We start from the raw sequence: 19,664 nt of genomic DNA on the forward strand, positions 1-19,664 counted from the left end.
ATCTGAAGCAGACTCTGTGCTGAGCAAGGAGCCTGACATGGGGCTCAGTCCCACCCCGGAGATCATGACCTGAGCCCAAATCAAGAGTTGGGTGCTCAACCTGAGTAAGCCACCCAGGTGCTCCTAATTGTTTGTCCTTTTCTTAATAAAAAAGATTTTATTGGGCAGCCCCCGTGGCGCAGCGGTTTGGTGCCGCCTGCAGCCTGGGGTGTGATCCTGGAGGCCCGGGATCGAGTCCCGCGTCGGGCTCCCTGCATGGAGCCTGCTTCTCCCTCTCCCTCCACCTGTGTCTCTGCCTCTCTCTCTCTCTCTCTCTCTCTCTCTGTGTCTATGAATAAATAAATAAAATCTTTAAAAAAAAGATTTTATTTATTTGAGAAAGAACAAGTGGGGAGGGGGGAGTGGGGACAAAGGGAAAGGGAGAAGCTGACTCCATGCTGAGAAGGGAGCTCAATGCCAGGTTCCATCCCAGGACCCTAGGATCATGACCTCAGCCACCCAGGCTCCCCTTATTTCTCATCTTTAAGTTAAGTGGACTAATTGTTGAGGGAAACACCAGTGTATCACTGGAGGGCAAGGAGGGGACAAATATTGGGGATGATGAAGGCAGCAACCTACTACTTGCCTAAACTGCTGCCTGAAATATTTCTGAATTTCTTTCCACCGGTTTTTTCTTTCCCTTTGAGATACATGTTCTCATATTTTCTGGTGTTTAGGAGGGCTGTGGGGTCATTGTAGAGTCAAATGCTGGCCCTTAGACCTTTCTTCCCTCTAACGCTGTGAGCTTTTCCACATTCTTCCCCCCCCACAGCTCCTACCCACCTTCCTTTTTGCTGCAGGTGTCCTCTTCCCCCACTTTTCCTTGTTCCTAGATATAGTCTCTCTAATCACAGTGTAATGGAATACCTCAGAGTTTGGATGTTTGCATTGGTGGGATCGCTCATGGTGCCAGTAGTCTATGTGAAGCAAGGGAGGCCCATGGCAGCCCCACAGTGCTTTCCCTGAGTCCACCTGGCCTGCATTGGGGGCTGTGGCAGTTTATTGGTTTGGAGACAAAGTATTCCCTTTTCATCTCTTTTGTTCTTTCTGGTACTTTTGAAGGAGATGAGCCCCACCGACTTTAACCAGAACTGTTTTCTTACATTGTATGGGTTGTAGAAAGATTATTTTTGTTAGAATCATACTTTTCACCATGAGACACTCTCTCTGTGAAAGTTAAAAGGGAAAAATGAGGGTACTTGTTCTTCACAAAAATGAAATCTTATAGAAAGAAAATTATTTCTCCCTTGTTACTGAATCCCAATATATTGGCAATTTGTATATGAATCAGAACTATTTACCTGAGTCCCTCTAGAATTTAGTTATTGTAAGGAACATAGGACTTAAGCAACTGTGATTTTGAGAAATGTAGGACACTGTATTTCCTTTGTCATAGGTTACAAAGGAAATCAAAGAGGACTCTCTCCTCCACCTACAGATTGCCATTCACTGTTCCTGACGGTGTTTCTCATGGAAATCAAATCTAGACCATCTGCTAGATTAAAAAATGAGACTATAAAAATGAAAATTTGTCAATATAAAGAACCTGAGAAGAAATGAAAATGCCCAGATAATATAATTTATCTTATTTAAAAATTTCTGTTTAAAATGAAAAAAACCATGCAGGCAAACAAAATATGCTGATGTATTTCAGACATGAGTGGAAAAGTCAGGGACAGCTTGGAATCACCCCCATTTTAATCCTTTCTTGTATTCTTAATTTGTTGGAAATAATACTTTTCACAGAGCAACACTTTCAGCAAAATGGAAGAGTTTCTCTTTTTTTTTGTTTCTTTCTTGTCCATTTCTTTGTTTGCTTCTTTTGGCTCTCCAAGTACTTTATCTATCCTGACCAGTGGTGCTGTTGCTCTTGGTAAATCATCCTTTTTTAAAAAATATTCGAACCATTTAAGTAATTCACAGTCCAGAAATGAAATCTACGGAGGATTGCTTTTGCTGTCTGTTTTAAAATAAATGAGGCAGTAGTCACTTTGTACTTGGAGAGAGAGTAAGTTGAGCCTCTTCTCTATTCCAGGTTCCTAAACTCTTCTAGGGATTTTTATAACATTACTGTTTTAAGAAAAAAAGCATTGACTGCTGCCCTGCTTGTCGGAGGCAACAGCATGGCAGGCTCCTCTCCCAAAAGCTCAGATTGGCTCAGAAGTGTCTATTCCTGGACTTTTAGGGAAAGGCTGCAGTGGTGGCTCCCTGGGGATTTGGGAGCATGAGCAATCCTGAACAGCTGTTGCCTGGCCCTTCCCACTCTAAGCCATAATTTGTGCTGTACCCTCCCCCTTTGTACCCTCTCTTCCTTTTGAGACCCACATTGTCAAATGCTGCCACCTCCTCCAGGAAGTCTCTGATTGCTGCTCTAGAGTCAGACTGTGAATTCTGTCCCAGGCCCACACTTGATGAAAAGTGGTCACTGCACTTCAGTTTCCTAATGTATATAAGATGTAGGTTCCTTATCTTTATAAAGTTTAAGTTCCTGGGCTCCATCCCAGAGAGTCTCCTTTGGCAAGTCTGGGGCAGGAATCAACTTTACAAGTTCAGCCCTCTGGAGGAGTCCAAAACCAAGAACCTGGGGGGTGCAACTTTTTCCCTGGGGGGAAAAGCTGAACTGAGAGTTTCCTGGGATTGTTTCCCAGCTTGGCTTGTCCCCACTGCATGATCTTGGATTGATCAACTTTCTGCAACTCAATTTTATTCTGACCTATTGGGATGGAAATCCCTTCCTTCCTCACAGGTTGCCATGAGGATGAGAACTCATGTAGTGAAGGCCCCTTGAGAAATGGGAACCTTTATGCTACACTGCCATTTACCAGGTGTCAGGGGTTGTGCTAAGTGGTTTATGGCATTATCTTAATGTATTATTGCAGCAACCCCGTGACGCAGATACCAATACTTTCCTCATTTCACACATGAGGAATCTGGCTCCTCCTCATCTTTGTTTTGGGCAGGATTGTTTGTTTCCAGAAGCAAGTTATCCTTTCCTTGCTTAGCCCTGGCAATAGACACTGTCAGACCTGGCCAGGGTAGGGCTGTGGAATTGAACACCTGGGCAGGAATGCAATCCAGTTGTCAACAGGAATTTAATGAGGTTGATGAGGTATGCAGTCTGAGTGCCTCTCAGATTGCCAGGTTTCCCTCAGCCTATGTTGAGTCCTAGTTCCTCACCCACCCACTCGTCAAGACTACCTTAAAAGCAAATAATATTCATATTCTACAGCTAAAAGATGATTGTTTCCTGTTTCACAGTGAGGAAGCAGGCCCAGGTAAGGGGAAGGACAGGTACATGCCTAGGATCCCAAAGACCATGCCACAGCCAGGCAAGAATCATAGCCCTGCCTGCCTACCTAGGTCTCCATTTCTCTGTATCACTGGCCTGGGACACCCAGCGGAGAGTAGGAAGAGCAAAGTGTGATTGGCACCCTCCCTTCTGAGTCTGGAACTGTGTTTCCTTGTCTCAAAAGTTTAAATGGTTGAATATGATAGTCCTCTGATTATATGTCTGAAAGTTGTTAACAGGTGCCCTTTTCTTCCTAAAAATCTGAACAACAGTATGACCCATAATTTATACCTGCTTATTTCGCGGGGTGGATATTAACAGCAGAAAATGTTATCCTTCACCTAGAGTATTCCTATTGATGACAGGGATATTTAAATGCTCACTCCCCACCTGGTTCAGCTGCCTAAAGTCCTCTTTGTGAGCCATTTCTGATTGAGCATGCAAGTGTGACTATAAATTTCCCCTGACAGAAACCACATCACTTCATCAGCCATATAAGAAAATGACAAAACCAACTGTGAAAGCATGCCTGCCAAGGTTTTGGCATCACCGCGTTGGGGGGGTGGGAAACACACTTGTACAAGATAAAATCAGGGCTGGATGAAGTTCAAAAGACGAGCTCTGTTGTACCTGTCTCCTCTAAACTGCAACATACAAGAAGTGTGCTTGTGCCAGTGAGGCCAGAGTTCCAGAAAACTTTTTGCTCCTTGAAATCACATCACCAATGCAGAGATGGAGAGAGAGCCCAGGACCAAATGGCATGATGCTTTCTTAGTAATGAGCATATCTCTAACAAATAAGAACACTAGCTAAGGTCCATTTGTTGTTATTCCATTAAATCTTCACAGAAACCTGGTGAAGTTTAGTATCATTGCCTTCTTTTCAGCAGAGAATATTTAGGCTGAGAGAAACCTGACTGGGCAGCTAGATAGCAGTAAGGCCAAGATTCAGACTTGGTCTGTCTTAAATCAGTGTCCATTGTCTTTAACTTTACCTTGAACTGACTCTAAAGCTCCCAGTGTCAGCAACAGAATTAGAACCTGTTAACAGAAGGAGGAGAGGTGCCACACCTCATCCACCCCAAGTTTTCTCAGCTTTGGTAGAGAAGAATGCTAGAGTGTGAAGGCAGTAAACATTTGTCCAACTGCAATTAACTTTAAAAAAGGACCATAAAGTCATCAAAGATACCTTAAAGAGAGTAAAAAGGAAGAATTACTTTTGATAAGAAAAAGATACCTAAAAAAAAATGACCAAAAGAGTTGAACAGACAATTCCCAAAAATGACTGCCCAGATGGTCAATGAGCATGTGAAGGGATGCTCCAACATCATTCCTCATTAGAAAAATGCAAACTTGAACCACAGTAGAAATTACTGCATACCTACCAGAATTGCGAAGATGCAATACCACAGCACCAGATGTGGGTGAGAATCTGAAGCAACTGGATCTCTCTCAGTCACTGCTGATGGGAGTGTCAGGTAGTTAAACCACTTTGGAAAACCATCTGATAATATCAAATATAGCTGAACACTTTCATATCCTGTAACCCAGCATTTTTATTCCTAAGACTCTGACCAGCAGAAATCCCTGCATATGCTCATTGGAATGCCTTTAGAGAATAATGTTCGTAACAGCACAATTCCAAATGGCCAAAAACTAGAAACCAAAAGCCCCATATAACAAGAGACAGTTGAAAAAATAAATGGTGGAATGTTCATATAATGGAATAGTATACAGCCACAAGAAAGATCAAGCTATTGGTACACACAGCAACGTGAATGAATCTCACAAACGTGAGGTAGCGTGGTGAAGGCAGATACAAAGGAGTTCATGCTGCATGATACTATTTACAGAAAGTTCAAAAATAGGCAATGCTGAGTTGCACTTGTTGGAAATCAGGCTAGTCAACCTTTGTAGAAGGCAAGAGGGCATGACTGGTAGTGCTTGGTGGGTTCCTGGGTGCTGGGCATGTTCTCTTTCTTGATCTGGCTGGTGGTTACAGTGTGTTGAGGTGCTGAAAATTCATCACGTTGTTCACTTACGATATGTGCACTTTATGTCTATTCTTATACTATAGTATTAAGTTTTTAAAGCCCTGTGTGTACATATCTGTATGTGTGTGTGTGTATATATATACACACACACACACACACACATAGAAAGATGCTACTTCTTAATTTTTGATTCCTTTGGTAATAAAATTTAAATCAAATAAGAGATTTACATATGTATAAAATAGGGCTTTTGTGGCATATTGTATGACTTGTACTGTGGAAGAAATGTTGTTAATTTTTTCTTGGTAATTTTTTCTTGGCTTCTCAAATTGTCTGAACCTGACAAGGTGAGGAAGGCAGGAAGTAGTGAATTTCATCAACACCAGCAATTATTGCTGCTCAGCATTCATTCAACCAGAGCAGCACTGGCTGGGCAGGTTCCCACCAGATTATAGAGTTCTTTCTTGCCTCCTAGTCTATAATAAAACTTATCTTTTTATTACGATTTTAATACCTCCAAGAAGAGAAGCACAAAGAAAATAACTATGAAATCCCAAGACCTGGCTAAAAACAAATTCTGAACCTTTATTCTCTACGAAACAAGGTGAAAAGATTCAAGGAGAGGTCCTCTTTTCACACAGCAATTCTTCATTTGTAACAGTAGCTATAAAAAAGGCAATATAGAATGTTTAAAGAACCTGAACAATGGTCTCAGAACTATTTTACAAAATGCTCGGGTAGTGTGCAAGTTAAGTTTTCAAATTCTTATCTCAGCACAAAATAATTGAATTCTAGTATAAGAAGGGGACTAAAAGAAGAAACTTGTGTTTTAACAAATAAAACTTGTGAAGTGCCATCTGACAAAGAGTGTAATATGTTGTCTGAGATGAAATGAGACTCAGACCTGCTCTTCCTTTGAGTTCCCATCCCTCCTTCTCATTTGACTGTTGTGGAATCTTGCCCTGTCTGTTCAAGGTCACACAGTCGGTTGGTGACAAAGCAAGGGAGGACCTACCATCTTTAAACTTCCAACTTCTTCCCTTTACCCCATGATAGAGACTCCAAATAATAGATTAATAAAAACCCAAGGATCAAAAGTGTAATATTAATACATCTCTTATAAAATATGTATTTCAGCTTGCTACCCTTGAGTTCCCTCCAAAGAAACTATTTGGAAACAAGGATGAACGTGTGATTGCTGAGAGGCGAAGTCACTTAGAGGTAATAGAACTAAGCTTTTCTTTCTCTAGGTAGAAATTTGGCCATCTGATTGACCAGTGAGAACTGTTCTGTCATGAACACCATGGGTCTTGTTAGGGGTGTGAAAGTGCTGCTTCATTAACACCAGAGGTGGGGGTGGTGTAGATGATAATAACAGTATCTGTTTATTTGAAATGTAAGTCCTCATCCCCCCCCTCTGGTCTAACAGAACATTTTTCTGGCTTTGAAGGAGATAACATTTATTCTAAGGGTTAGGAAGCAGTCTGTGGGGGAGAACTAACTATTCACAGAGACAGATGGTCTGTAATACAGAATGAGGTACAAAAGCTTGCTACAAAAAAACCTTGAATTAATTAACTGAAGATATATAGTACTGCATTATTGTTACTTTTTTGAGAGAATTGGAAGCAAAAAGACACATCCCTATTTTAGTCATGGTTAGGTTTTGTTTGACTTATTTTAATCTTCTAAGCCAGTTACATATAGAACTTTGGTTCAACACAACTGTTGTTTTTCGGAGTGCCTCACTGCCAGTACGCATTGTTGACTGCTTTATATGATTTGCATTTCTTTTCAAGATAGACTTGCTTATTTGGTTGGAATCTGATGCTAATGAGGTTGAGTCTGTGTGCTAAGGCACATAGTCATGGGTGCCCTGGGTTGTATCTCTTGCCACCAAGGTAGGTAGGATAAAATTACTAACAACTGGCTGCAGTCTCATGTCAGCAAGCTTTCATGGGCCCTCTCAAAGTCCTCTTTGCTCCTTCTTTAAAAAGAATAATACCAAAAATAATAATAATAATAATAATTAATAATAATAATAAGACCTATTGCAAGTGAACTCAGGTAAGAGTAGGCCCAAGAGAGCCCTTTCTGAATCATGAATCATGAAGTACTACATAAAAATTAGGAGTTATTCTTATTCTTAGTGACAGCCAGTTTGAAGTGGCTGCCCATGGGGTCCACCTAATGCCAAGGAACCAAGGATTAGGGAAACATCCAGAGGGTGGAGGGTCCAGTGAGAGCAAAAGAGGGGGAGAAGTGGAAAACAGAGAGAAATTAAAAATTAGGAGATTGTGGTCCACGAGGGGCAGTTTAGAGTTTTGAGATCCTCATATAGAACTGCTCTGAAGAAAGAAGAGTTTCATGCGGTAGCCATCCTTACTGGCATTTGAGTTCTACTATAAGAGCTAGGTGTTTGAAGATGTCCTAGATCTACAAAGTCTGAGCCTTGAATGAGTCATGGCAGGTTTCTAAAAATCATTCTATGAGTTTGCATGACCCTGATACCCAACTGAAGAATTTGCCTTCAACTGAAGAATTTGCCTTCAAGGGAAAGATTATCATGGTGAGCCTGCTCAATTAAGGTCTCTGAGAGGTTTGATTGTATCATACAAAAAATGTAAAAATAAGAATAGAACTGGTAATGGTTTTCTTTACCTACCCTTTACCTACCTCAGCTACCTAGACTTACCTTTAATTGAAACGTGGAGGACGATAGTATGTAAAAATAAGTTTATAAACCAATAGGAAATACACTGTTGTCATCCCTAGCTTCGCAGGGCTCCATTTAAATTCACATGACACCCAGCTTTGCCACAACAGATTGGGCATCCTGTGTACTGTGCATTTGTGAGCTCTGTCCTTGGTGACTCTTCTCTTTCCATTCCAGCTTTCAGGGTCAGAGCCCAGCACAGGATCCTCTTTCATTCCTGGTATTTAGGTGGACCCATGTTTGTTCTTTCAGTCTCTCACCCCTAATAATTTAGCCCGACTAAACCCAGCAACTGTTGAACAGAGTTCTGTGTTAACGTCTCTGCTTATACAAGGACCCCTTCCATTGCCCATGACTGTTATCTACATGTGGCGATAGCCTTTATTCTTTTTTTATTAATTTTATTTATTTATTAATGAGAGATACAGAGAGAGAGAGAGAGAGAGGAGAGAGGCAGAAACACAGGCGGAGGGAGAAGCAGGCTCCATGCAGGGAGCCTCACGTGGGACTCGATCCCGGGTCTCCAGGATCAGGCCCTGGGCTGAAGGCGGCGCTAAACCGCTGAGCCACCTGGGCTGGCGGTGATAGCCTTTGAAGAATGGATCCCACACCTTGTGGAAATAAGCCCTTAGTTTTAAATTAAATGTATTTCTCCTAACATGATGGTTAAATCTTAGAATATCACGTCCTTTTCAAGAGTGAGTGTGATTTAATTTCACTTTAATGGAAAAATTAATCTGAGATTCTTGAGTTAATTTCCCATGACTATTGTGACTATTTTTTTAATAAATTTATTTTTTATTGGTGTTCGATTTGTCAACATACAGAATAACACCCAGTGCTCATCCCGTCAAGTGCCCCCCTCAGTGCCTGTCACCCATTCACCCCCACCCCTGCCCACCTCCCCTTCCACCACCCCTAGTTCGTTTCCCAGAGTTAGGAGTCTTTCATGTTCTGTCTCCCTTTCTGATATTTCCCACTTATTTTTTCTCCTTTCCCCTTTATTCCCTTTCACTATTTTTTATATTTCCCAAATGAATGAGACCATATAATGTTTGTCCTTCTCCAATTAACTTATTTCACTCAGCATAATACCCACCATTTGCTTTGACGTGGATGGAACTGGAGGGTATTATGCTGGGTGACTATTTTTTTTTTCATCTGACATCAGAAGTCACCATTTGATTTAGTGTATTTTCATGTGAAGATTAACATAATTACTTTCCCTGAGTTTCCTGTTGAATTTAATTCACTATACATATTATATAGAATATAAAGAGAAATAAGACATTTATGTCCAAGAGCGTATATTTTAAATTCCTATATGAAACTTTACCTAGAGATAAAACTAAGTACATAAACATATACAGAAAAATGGATTTTAGTAGGCCACATTTGAGCTAGTACACACTGGTATACATAGTGTTCGCTCAAAAGGAATTGTCTGACAATTTTTTAAATCTAGAAATGCAACTTTATAAACCTCCTTACCCTAAGTAGGCTGTATAAAGCAGTGTATTAAGCAGACATTCAGTGGGTTTTGAATCTGCCTTTCTATTAAAATATTTCCATGATTTGGGCCTTGTGTTTATTTACATCTATCAACATTGATAGTGTTCAGAGTCTGTTGATAGAAAATATAAAATATTTTCATATTAAAGACATAGAAAGAAACTATATTTATCACCACATTATATATCCTGTTACAATAATTATTTGTAAAATGAGGGGTAGTAACAAGAATTTCTAAATGTCCTGGGATGTTTTGGAAAAGAGGTATATTAGCAATGTGTATGGTGGTGGTAGTGGTATGAATGTGGGAGCCTGGGGCTTGTAGCATTGCTTATACTGCCCCATACAAGGCAGAAGCGAGTAAGAAGATGATGATGGTGAATGGAGGGGTAGAAATATAGTGTCCAGTGATATCTCTCACTGATAAACTTTGTATGTGCTCCACCCACACAAAGTTGCAGGGCCAGCATCTCATGCTCGAGAAAGCCGCCCAGCACTTTGGCTCACAAAGAGCCATAGAATCTTTGAGGGTTTGTAAGATGGAAGGATCTCCCTCTGGCTTCCCTTATGGCCCTGAAGGAACCAGAGCAGTGTAGGTATGCATGTCATAGGCAGACCCTCCCCTTAGGCAGTCAGAGGATTCTGATAGCAACACGTGTGACATGCTTCCCAGGCTCATACATCCCTTCTTGTAACTTGGACAGCAGCCCAGGAGACATACGTTGGCAGATACAATAGTGGAGGTGACAGGAAACGAATACATCAATCTCTGCCTGATGAATTATTTTTAGCAGAAAGGTTCTTTTTACTGTATTTGAAGCCAGATACCATTAATATTAAGTCAAAACATAAGAAACTGCCATTGTTGTAGGTCAGAATGGTGCAAAATTGACAGCATCACATGCTTCCACATAATACTACTGCTATTTCCCATTTCTTAGGTGCTTAATAAGTACCAGGCATGAGTGAAATGCTTGTATAACATGTCATCTACTCCTCCCAGTTAGCTTGTGAAGTGAGCTCTATTATCTCCGTTGTATAGGCAAAGAAATCAAGTCCTGAGGAGGAGGATAAAGAAGGTCTTACACCTAGTCACTGACAAAGCCTCAGCTCATACTGGAGCATCTTTCAGAGCAAGCCGCTCTCTTAAGAATCTGCATGCTCTAAGTTTAGAACAGAATTGGGTCTTCCCATAAAAAAATGTCTTTTCCTTTAAGGAAACATCTTCCAGCATTATATCCCAATGTTAATAACTAAGATCCACTGCTTGGTTATATATTATTAAATACCTTTTTTTTTTTCATTCAGCAGTTATTGAGCACCTACCTACTCTGTGCCAAGCAGTATTCTACAGCTGAAAAATTTCTGGAACAACAGTGTTCCTCATCTCTTTTTACGTCATCTTTTAGTTGGCCTTGGCGATAGGAATGGTCTTTCATTATAACCTTGTCTTTTTTCATTTAAGAAAAAATGCTCATCATTAATTGTTGATTTTTAAATATTCACTTCATGGCTCATCAAAGGTTCTGAATCTCAATTGGTTATGGCTTGTGTGTTTTTAAAGCATATCTTTAGCCTGATGTCACATTATTCTTATGCAGATTTATTTCCTATTTGAATTACCAGAGTATAAACTCAGAATATCTTTAAAGAGATTTTTGTGACTTTAAATAGTATATGCAGGTATTATATATAAAAAACGGTAATGTATGGATATGTATATCCAAATGAATGTCAGATTGAGTTCTAATAAGTAAAATGTGGTATGATACTTATTGACACTAGGCCTTAAACATCGCTCTAGAATATACCACTTCTCAGGCTTCAGTGGTAAAGAACCAGTTATTTACAGTTGATCATTTATCAGCACTTTTGCAAAATGAATGAGAATTACTAGAAACATGAAATGAAAAAATTAAATAGGTCATACAAAATGCAAGCAGAGTTCTTTTTTTTTTTAAGATTTACTTATTTATTTGAGAGAGAAAGGGGGAGGGAGAGAGAATATCAAGCAGACTCCTTGTTGTGGGACTGGATCTCATTACTCTGAGATCATGACCTGAGCTGAAACCAAGTGTCGGACACTTAACTGACTGTGCCCCCCCAAGAGCCCCACTACATCCTCCCTTCTTTTTTACTACACATTGATTCAGTAGACATGAAAATACTCTGTTAAACTGCAATATAAGTGTCTAAAACACAGAGCACATCTTGAGCAGTACAGTTCTATAATGTCCAGGAAACCTCACCTCCACTTCTGTTAAGACTCCTGTCATTGTTTGGTTTGTACCAAATGATGTGTTTGTCTCACATCTTCCCTTTTGTGCTCTTAAGTGACTTGACAGCAGCAATATTGACATCTCACTGAATACTTAACCTCCTTTGATATTACTACACATGCCTCACAGATTCATTGAATTATTCAATGAATATCAGAAAATCTATCCACATTAGCCCCAAATTAATGAATTTTTTGTTTTGCTTTTGTTGATTGGTGAGAGGTGCATTTTTGGTTACTAATTTCAGGGAACATTATCATCTACTTGGAGATGTTTCTGCTAATCATGTTAAAAGTCTGTCATTTCAAGGAGTAATCTGTAATTAATGAAAACAAGTGAAATCCTCTAAAACGATAAAGCTTTCAAGAATAATACAGCCACTTTTGGAAGTAGGAACCTGAGAGATTTCTAGGAAGTTTTCTTGAAAGTACCAAGAACATGCAGCAAACCCAAGGCTACTTCTTTCCCTCTTCCCCATTTTTATCTCATAAGCTAGGGCCTGATTAAGGATATAAAATGTGTGGTCCTTGGGTCAGGTCATCTGCCCCTTTGAGGTTTTTTAATGTCACTACTTCTGCTTCCTTATCTGCAAAATGAGGATAAATAAGAGCACCACCTCCCTTGAATTGACCTTAGGGTTGAAGGGGATCATGCACATAGCATGGATTCTGGTACAGAGAACACTCCAGACTGCTGGCTGGTGCAGTAATAACAGTGAAGCCAATAGTAATGGCAGTGGTAGTGACCATGACAACAGTAATGGAGCATGTTTTAGATGTGCTGAAGAGCCAGAGAAGGACAAAAGAGCACCCCCACCAGCAGCCATAACGTGTAACAATAGGAGTATCTCAGTTTGTCACATGTACTGGCAAAATCAGCATCTGGGGGCAGAGCCACTGACATTATGGGAATATCCTTATTCATGGTGACACCTGGCAGATACCAAGAGTCTCTTGCTCTAATATCAGCCTTTCTTTCAACCTCTAAAATTATAATGTGAAAGCTAGAAATGTTTTCGGACCATTCCATCATGGCCAAGCTATTATCCATTGTAAAAAGGTAAAAGGCATAGAATCATTATGAAATGAGCTCATGTCCTCTACATTTCCATAGCTTTTATTCCCAGTTCATCAGTTCTCTTTGCATATCTCCCTATCACTGAGTATAAGACTGCTCACTGTGGGGTCCCCAGCTGACACCTGATGTATCTCCTAACACCTGATGTATCTCCTCTCTCCTCCCCTCCCCTCTCCCCTCACCTCTTCCCTCTCCTCTCCTCTCCTCTCCTCTCCTCTCCTCTCCTCTCCTCTCCTCTTCTCTTCTCCTCTCTTCTCATCTCTTCTGTCTTTTTCTAGCAATAAAGGGATGCCCAGAGTTTATAGGCATTTTCCTTTCTAATGGAAATAGTGCAGTAAATGAAGAGTTGTTTTAAAAAAAAAAGTCTTAATAGTTCAAATGTCTTATCTACCAAATATGGGTATTAGTGATGGTTGTCAGTATTGATGCCACCACTACTGCCCCCCCCCCCCCCCCCCCACTGCCAAGAGTCACTTTTCTGGCTTATGGTGCCTGCAACATAAACAGTCTGGTTTTTCTAACAACAGGGCCTCAACCTACTTTAGTTTTTTTTTTTTTTTTAAGATTTTATTTATTTATTCATGAGAGACACAGAGAGAAAGAGTGGCAGAGACACAGGCAGAGGGAGAAGCAAGCTCCATGCAGGAAGCCTGATGTGGGACTCAATCCCAGGTCTCCAGGATCACACCCTGGGCTGAAGGCAGGCGCTAAGCCACTGAGCCACCCGGGCTGCCCTACTTTAGTTTTATGTTAGCTTCAAACCTTAAATTTCTAACAATAGAATCATTGGGTTTAGACCCAATTTTCTAAGTTGAGCCCTTTCAGCTTCCAAAGTAAATTTCAGGAGGTAAAAATCCTTAAGATATGTCACTCATTTAGCTATCTTAAAGATATCTAGCAATTCTATGGGTAATTTAACATCTTTTCCATCTACATTCTGCTGATCTTACAAAATGGATAATGGTAGAACAATTATCAAACATAGGCAGAGATTTAAGAAATGCTTTACACTAAGGACTATTTTCTTCTCATTAATGATTTTTTTTCCCATCTGGTTATCTGGTTATTCACATTAACTGTTTTTTGTTATTAGTACATTACCACCATCATCAGTAGCAAAGCAGTTTTGAAGCGGGATAAGTGGCTGTCGGTGTGTTAGAGGGTATTGAGCTAGTTTGGCAGCTGTTCCATCATGGTGCTTCGTGGAGTCAGAAGAAATAAAAATACTGTGAACCTGGGGCTAAGATTCAGAAGGGAGATAGAAAACTCAGCAGTATTGGAATAATGTGGAAGATTCTAGAGTCAGACCTGGGCTTGGTCCCATCTCCATGATACACCAGTTTCTGTGTGAACTTGGCAAGTTTCTTCCCTCTCTGTACTTCAGTTAGGCAGAACTAATATCTACTCTTAGAGTTATTGCAATTACATGAGAAACCATACATACTGGGAGTAAGTCATGCCATAACATGGAGAGAAGGAAGTATGAGAAAGAATGAACTTTAGAGGCAAACTGCTTGTCAAGAAGTCATTTTATACAACAAAAATCTTATGGTGTCAATGTAAGTTGGTGCTTCATGGTCACATCAAAGAGTATGAGTCTCCAACTGGAAGGAGAGTCCCACTTTGGTTTCCATGAACAGTCATTGGTTTAAGAAACCAAAATTAAAACAGATGTTTCCCAGAGGAATAATAACTTCCAAATCCACATGGAGACATGGAGGGGGAAAGGAAGTACCTCCATATTGCCTTCAAACAGTTTTACTCTCCTGACATTTTTTTTCCCTTTCCTCAACTTCCTTCCTGCCCCATCCACTATGGCATCCTATATGGGGTGATGGCTGACAACAAAGGGACTCAAAGCACAAGAAAAGTGGAAAAATTATTGTCAATTATGCTTGTAATATAAAACTCTAAGCTGGCAATCACAATCTCTGTTTCCTTATTGACTGTGATTTAAGTCAGCTGACCTACCTCTGAGCTTGGAGCACATCCTTCAGCTCAGATATCTTCTCCTCAGAAAGACCTCCCCCAAGTTGAAGCAGCCCTACCCTATTAATCCCCACCAGATCCCCTGGTAGTTTCTTGGTCACAACAGCAGTAGTTGGAAGGAATTTTTATTTGTTGGTTTAAGTGTTTTATATTTTACTAGAAGGTAAGTTCAGTGAAGATAGGGATTCTAGCCTTCTTGTGTATTTGTTTCCTTAGTGCCTTGAACAGTACCCGACCCTTAATAGAATCTCAATAAATGTCTGTTGAATAACCAGTTAAATCTTGAAAAGAAAAGAAAACAAAACAAAACAAAACAAAACAAAACAATGGGCAAAGACCTGAACAGACACCTAACAAAGAAGACATACAGGTGGCAAGTAAATTTATAAAAAAGATGTTCATCAACATCATGTCATTAGGGAATTGCAAATTAAAATAACAATGAGATACCTCTCCACACCCATTAAAATGATCAAAATCTTAAACACTAAGGACATCAAATGTTGATGAGGATGTGGAGCGATAGGTACTCTCATTCATTGCTGGTGGGAATGCAAAATGATACAGCCACTTTGGAAGACACTGTGAAAGTTTCTTATAAAACTAAAGACACTCTTTCAATTCATCAGTTGCCCTCCTTGTGGCTTGCCCAAATGAGATGAAAAATTACGTCCACACAAAAACTTATATGTAAATGTTTATAGCAGCTTTATTAATTAATTGCCAAAACTTGGAAGCAACCAAGTTGTCCTTCAGTAAATGAATGGATAATCCAGAGAGTTAAATAGAGACCAGCATTAAAAAGAGACCAGCATTAAAAAGAGACCAGGGATCAAGCCATGAATAGATTTGGGGGAACCTTAAATATCTATTACTAAGTGAAAAAAGCCTACCTGGAAAGACTATATGCTGTATGATTCTAACTATATGACATTTGAAAAAGGCAAAACTATGGAGACAATAGAAGGATCAGTGGTTAACAGGGCTTGGGAAGGGAGGGATGAGGGGGATGGAACACAGATTTTTAGGGCAGTAAAACAACTCTGTATGATACAACACCAAGAGTGAACCCTCATGTAATCTATGAACTTTGGGTAATGATGTATCATTGTCAGTTCATTGCTTTATAACAAATGTTACACTCGGGTGTGGAATTTTAATAATGGCAAAAAATTTAAAATGATGCAATGACATCATCCATTTATAATCTCCATCTTTTCATTCTTTTTTCTCTTCCTTCCTCTTTCACTTCAATCCTCCCTCCATCTTATTTTTCCATTGTACCTTTATTGCTTTGCTAAACAAAAAGAGGGAAGAAGAATGAATGGATGGGTTGGTGAGTGGATTTGACATATTATACATTTTTCTTAAGAGAATGAAAAACTATTGTTAAAGGTTATCATACTCTAAAAAAATAGTATTTTATATGTATTTTATCCACTTTAAAGCAAATGATAATTTATTTTCCATTATGATTGGCTCACTCATTACTCTGAAACTTGAAAGTCACTTTTATCTATCTTTACCAAGCCCGATTTTTATTTATGCTTTCTTTAAAAACTCAGAGTAGATGTCCATGTATATATATATATATATATATATATATATATATATATATATGAATCAGTGCTTTTCAGAGTCTGCAAATTAAAAAGATGCCCATCCAGTGGACAATCTTTGCAAATTAAGTCATTTCAGCACAGAAACAAAGAGGGAAATCTCTTGTAATTGAAAGCTAAAGGCCACTTGGAATACTTGTGTAATTGACAAATAGTTGCAAAGATCCTTTCCCCCGTATAATTTTCATATATTACTACAAAGACTTTTTCACATTGATACTCGGTTCAGAGGACCTGTGCTCTTCTTTCTTGTGGTATCACTTAGGATATTCTAAATGACCTACATTTAATTACATAGTATAATTTGTAAAGAGTTTTTCTTCAAGTGTCACTTAAAAAATAAAAATAAAAAAAAAAAACCAGCCTCAATATGGGTTGCCCTTTCCTCTACCTCTTAACTTTCTACTGTACTAAAACTAAATGTCCCTTCATTCTATCAACTTAGTGTGAAGAGCCAGAAGGACATGAGCACATTCATTTTAGCACCAAAATGTGGCTAGAATTCCCATGGAAAAGAAGAGAACATCTTTATTGAAGAACAAGGCCCCAGTCCTCCTTGGTAATTTTCTTTGGCAATTCTTTACAACCCATTCTGGTTCAGAAGAGGAACTGGCTTTACCTAAGAGTTTTGTGTTTGTTAATATCAGGTGTTCAAAGAATTCTTGGTATCAAAGAATGCAGTCCTATTAACATTTGCTTATTTCTGCTCTGTGAAGGTTTATGCAACCGGCTCCAACTTGACAAACATTGACACATTAAAGAAACTGAAATACCATGATTTAGAAATCAGTGACCTATTCTACCTCCTTTTTTACTTTATTTCTCATGACAATATTTACAAAACCAAAAAGCATAATGTGATGAACCTCACTGTGCTCTCCCATATCACCCAGCTTCAGCACTTCATTAACGTGTGTACAGTTTTGTTTCATTTGTACCCCTAGGCATGGCATTGCACACATACACTCTTAATTTAAATCAAATACCACACATTATATGTTTTATCCATAAGTATTTTAGGAATGTACCTCTTAAAAAGCAAGACACAGTGTTTTTTATTTTTTTCCTCAAATTTTTATTTAAATTCTAGTTAGTTAACATATAGCATAATATTGGATTTCAGGAAAACTTAGTGATTCATCACTTACATAAAACACCCAGCATTCGTCATAACAAGTGTCCACCTTAATGCCCATCCCCCACCCACATCCCTCCATTAATTCTGTTTGTTCTTTGTCATTAAGAGTTTCATATGGTTTGCTTCCCTCTCTTTTTTTCTCCCTTCCCGTGTGTTTATCCATTTTTCTTCCTAAATTCTACATGAGTGAAATCATATGGTAATTGTCTTTCTGTGACAGACTTACTTAGCATAATACTTTCTCATTCTTTCCACATGATTGCAAATGGCAAGATTTCATTCTTTTTGATGGCTGAGTAATATTCATATATATACATACATATATATACACGTGTGTGTGTGCGTATATATATATATCGACATATGTATATATGTGTGTGTACTCACACACACCCCCACACACATCATCTTTACCCATTCATCTGTCGGTGGATATCTGGGCTCTTCCCATAGTTTGACTATTGTTGATAATGCTGCTATAAACATTGGGTTCCATGTACCCCTTTGAATCAGTATTTTTATACCCTTTGGGTAAGTACCTAGTAGTGCAATTACTGGATCGTAGGATAGTTCTATTTTTAACTTTTTGAGGAACCTCCATACTGTTTTCCAGAGAGACTGTACTAGTTTGCATTCCCACAAATAGTACAAGAGAGTTCCTGTTTTTCTACATCCTCGACACCTGTTGTTTCTTGTGTTGTTAATTTTAGCCATTCTGACAGATGTGAGGTGGTATCTTTTGTGTGTGTGTGTGTGTGAGGTGGTATCTTATCATGGTTTTGATTTGTATATCCCTAAGGATGAGCAGTGTTGAATATCTTTTCACTTTGACACTGTTTTTTAAAATATAATCATTATCACACGCATGCACACACACACACACACACACACCCTCTAAAAATTAGCCAGTCTCTTAAAAATAAATAACCAATGTTCAGGCCATACCAGTTTTCTCTTGAGGGTTTTTTTCCCAATAGATAAATCAAAACTCATACTATATCCACACATGGCATTGGTTGATGTGCCTCTAAAGTGTTTAATAATATAAAGCTTTTCCTTCCCTCTTTTTTTTTCTTAAAGATTTTATTTATTCATGAGAGAGAGAGGCAGAGACACAGGCAGAGGGAGAAGCAGGTTCCATGCAAGGAGCCTGATGCAGGACTCGATCTCGGGTCTCCAGGATCACGCCCTGGGCTGAAGGTGGCGCTAAACCGCTGAGCCACCCGGGCTGCCCTCCTTCTCTCTTTTTTATCTCACCATCTGTTATCAATGAAACCGTACCATTTATCCATTGAATTAGTACATTTTGGGTTTTGCTAATGGCATTCTCATGGTGTCATTGAACAAGCTCCTCTAATCCTGCATATTCTGAAAATCAGTAGTTAGATCGAGAGGCTTGATCTAGTTTAGGTTTGATTTTTTTTGTTTTTAAGTTGGCAAAAACACTATATAGATAGTATTGTCCTTCCCATCTCATCTCATAGGAAGCATGTCTGGTGGTCACTTAAAATCTTTAGTTTTTATGAAAGCAGTACACTGACAATGACAGTCATTGCCCATGCTCAGGACTACTTCCCATGCCTCAGTTGTCCTGCATGTGTCAGTCTATGGTTCCTGTCTTCAAAGAACTCTTAATTCTGTCAGAACAAGGACAACTCAACAAGTAATTACAGGCCACTGTTACAATGACAGGGATAGTCACAAGCTACCTTTGCAGTTCCCAAAGGACATGATTTTCAAAGCAGTGGTTCCAAAACCTGGATGACTAACCTTTGAAATTATCTTGAAAAAATACAGATTTTCTGACTTTGTTCCAATATATTTTGATTGAGCTGAATGAAGGTGGAACCTACAAAAGGTGAGAATGGTAGGGGTAGACAGGGAAGGAAAAACCAGATCCCAAAGCCATCTCCATGACTTTGGACCTGATCTAGTGGACAGTGAGGAGCCAGTGGAGTGTTTTAAGTGGAGGAGTGGAGGGATGAGTGAGTAGGAGCAGGGGAAATAGGAAGG

General features: G+C 39.3%; 1 protein-coding gene across 18 annotated transcripts in view; it reads left to right on the forward strand.

Moving 5' to 3' along the window:
• The window catches only part of KIF16B (kinesin family member 16B), a 315,045-nt gene that overhangs the window by 260,543 nt on the left and 34,838 nt on the right, over positions 1-19,664 (forward strand). For 15 of the 18 annotated variants that reach the window (XR_012018188.1, XR_012018181.1, XR_012018183.1 and 12 more), the window contains one exon: positions 6,459-6,542. The exons of 1 other annotated variant lie outside the window; for it this stretch is intronic. Coding sequence is in view for 5 of the 17 variants with exons in the window: in XM_072800003.1 (XP_072656104.1) it covers positions 6,459-6,542 (84 nt within the window). In the remaining 12 variants the exon portion in view is untranslated. Of the gene's footprint in view, positions 1-6,458; positions 6,543-16,958; positions 17,073-19,664 lie in introns of those variants that run through there. 2 more of the 18 variants (XM_072800006.1, XR_012018193.1) reach the window with 2 other exon arrangements.

The sequence above is a fragment of the Canis lupus genome, chromosome 26 (assembly GCF_048164855.1).
Source record: "Canis lupus baileyi chromosome 26, mCanLup2.hap1, whole genome shotgun sequence".
Taxonomy (NCBI): domain Eukaryota; kingdom Metazoa; phylum Chordata; class Mammalia; order Carnivora; family Canidae; genus Canis; species Canis lupus.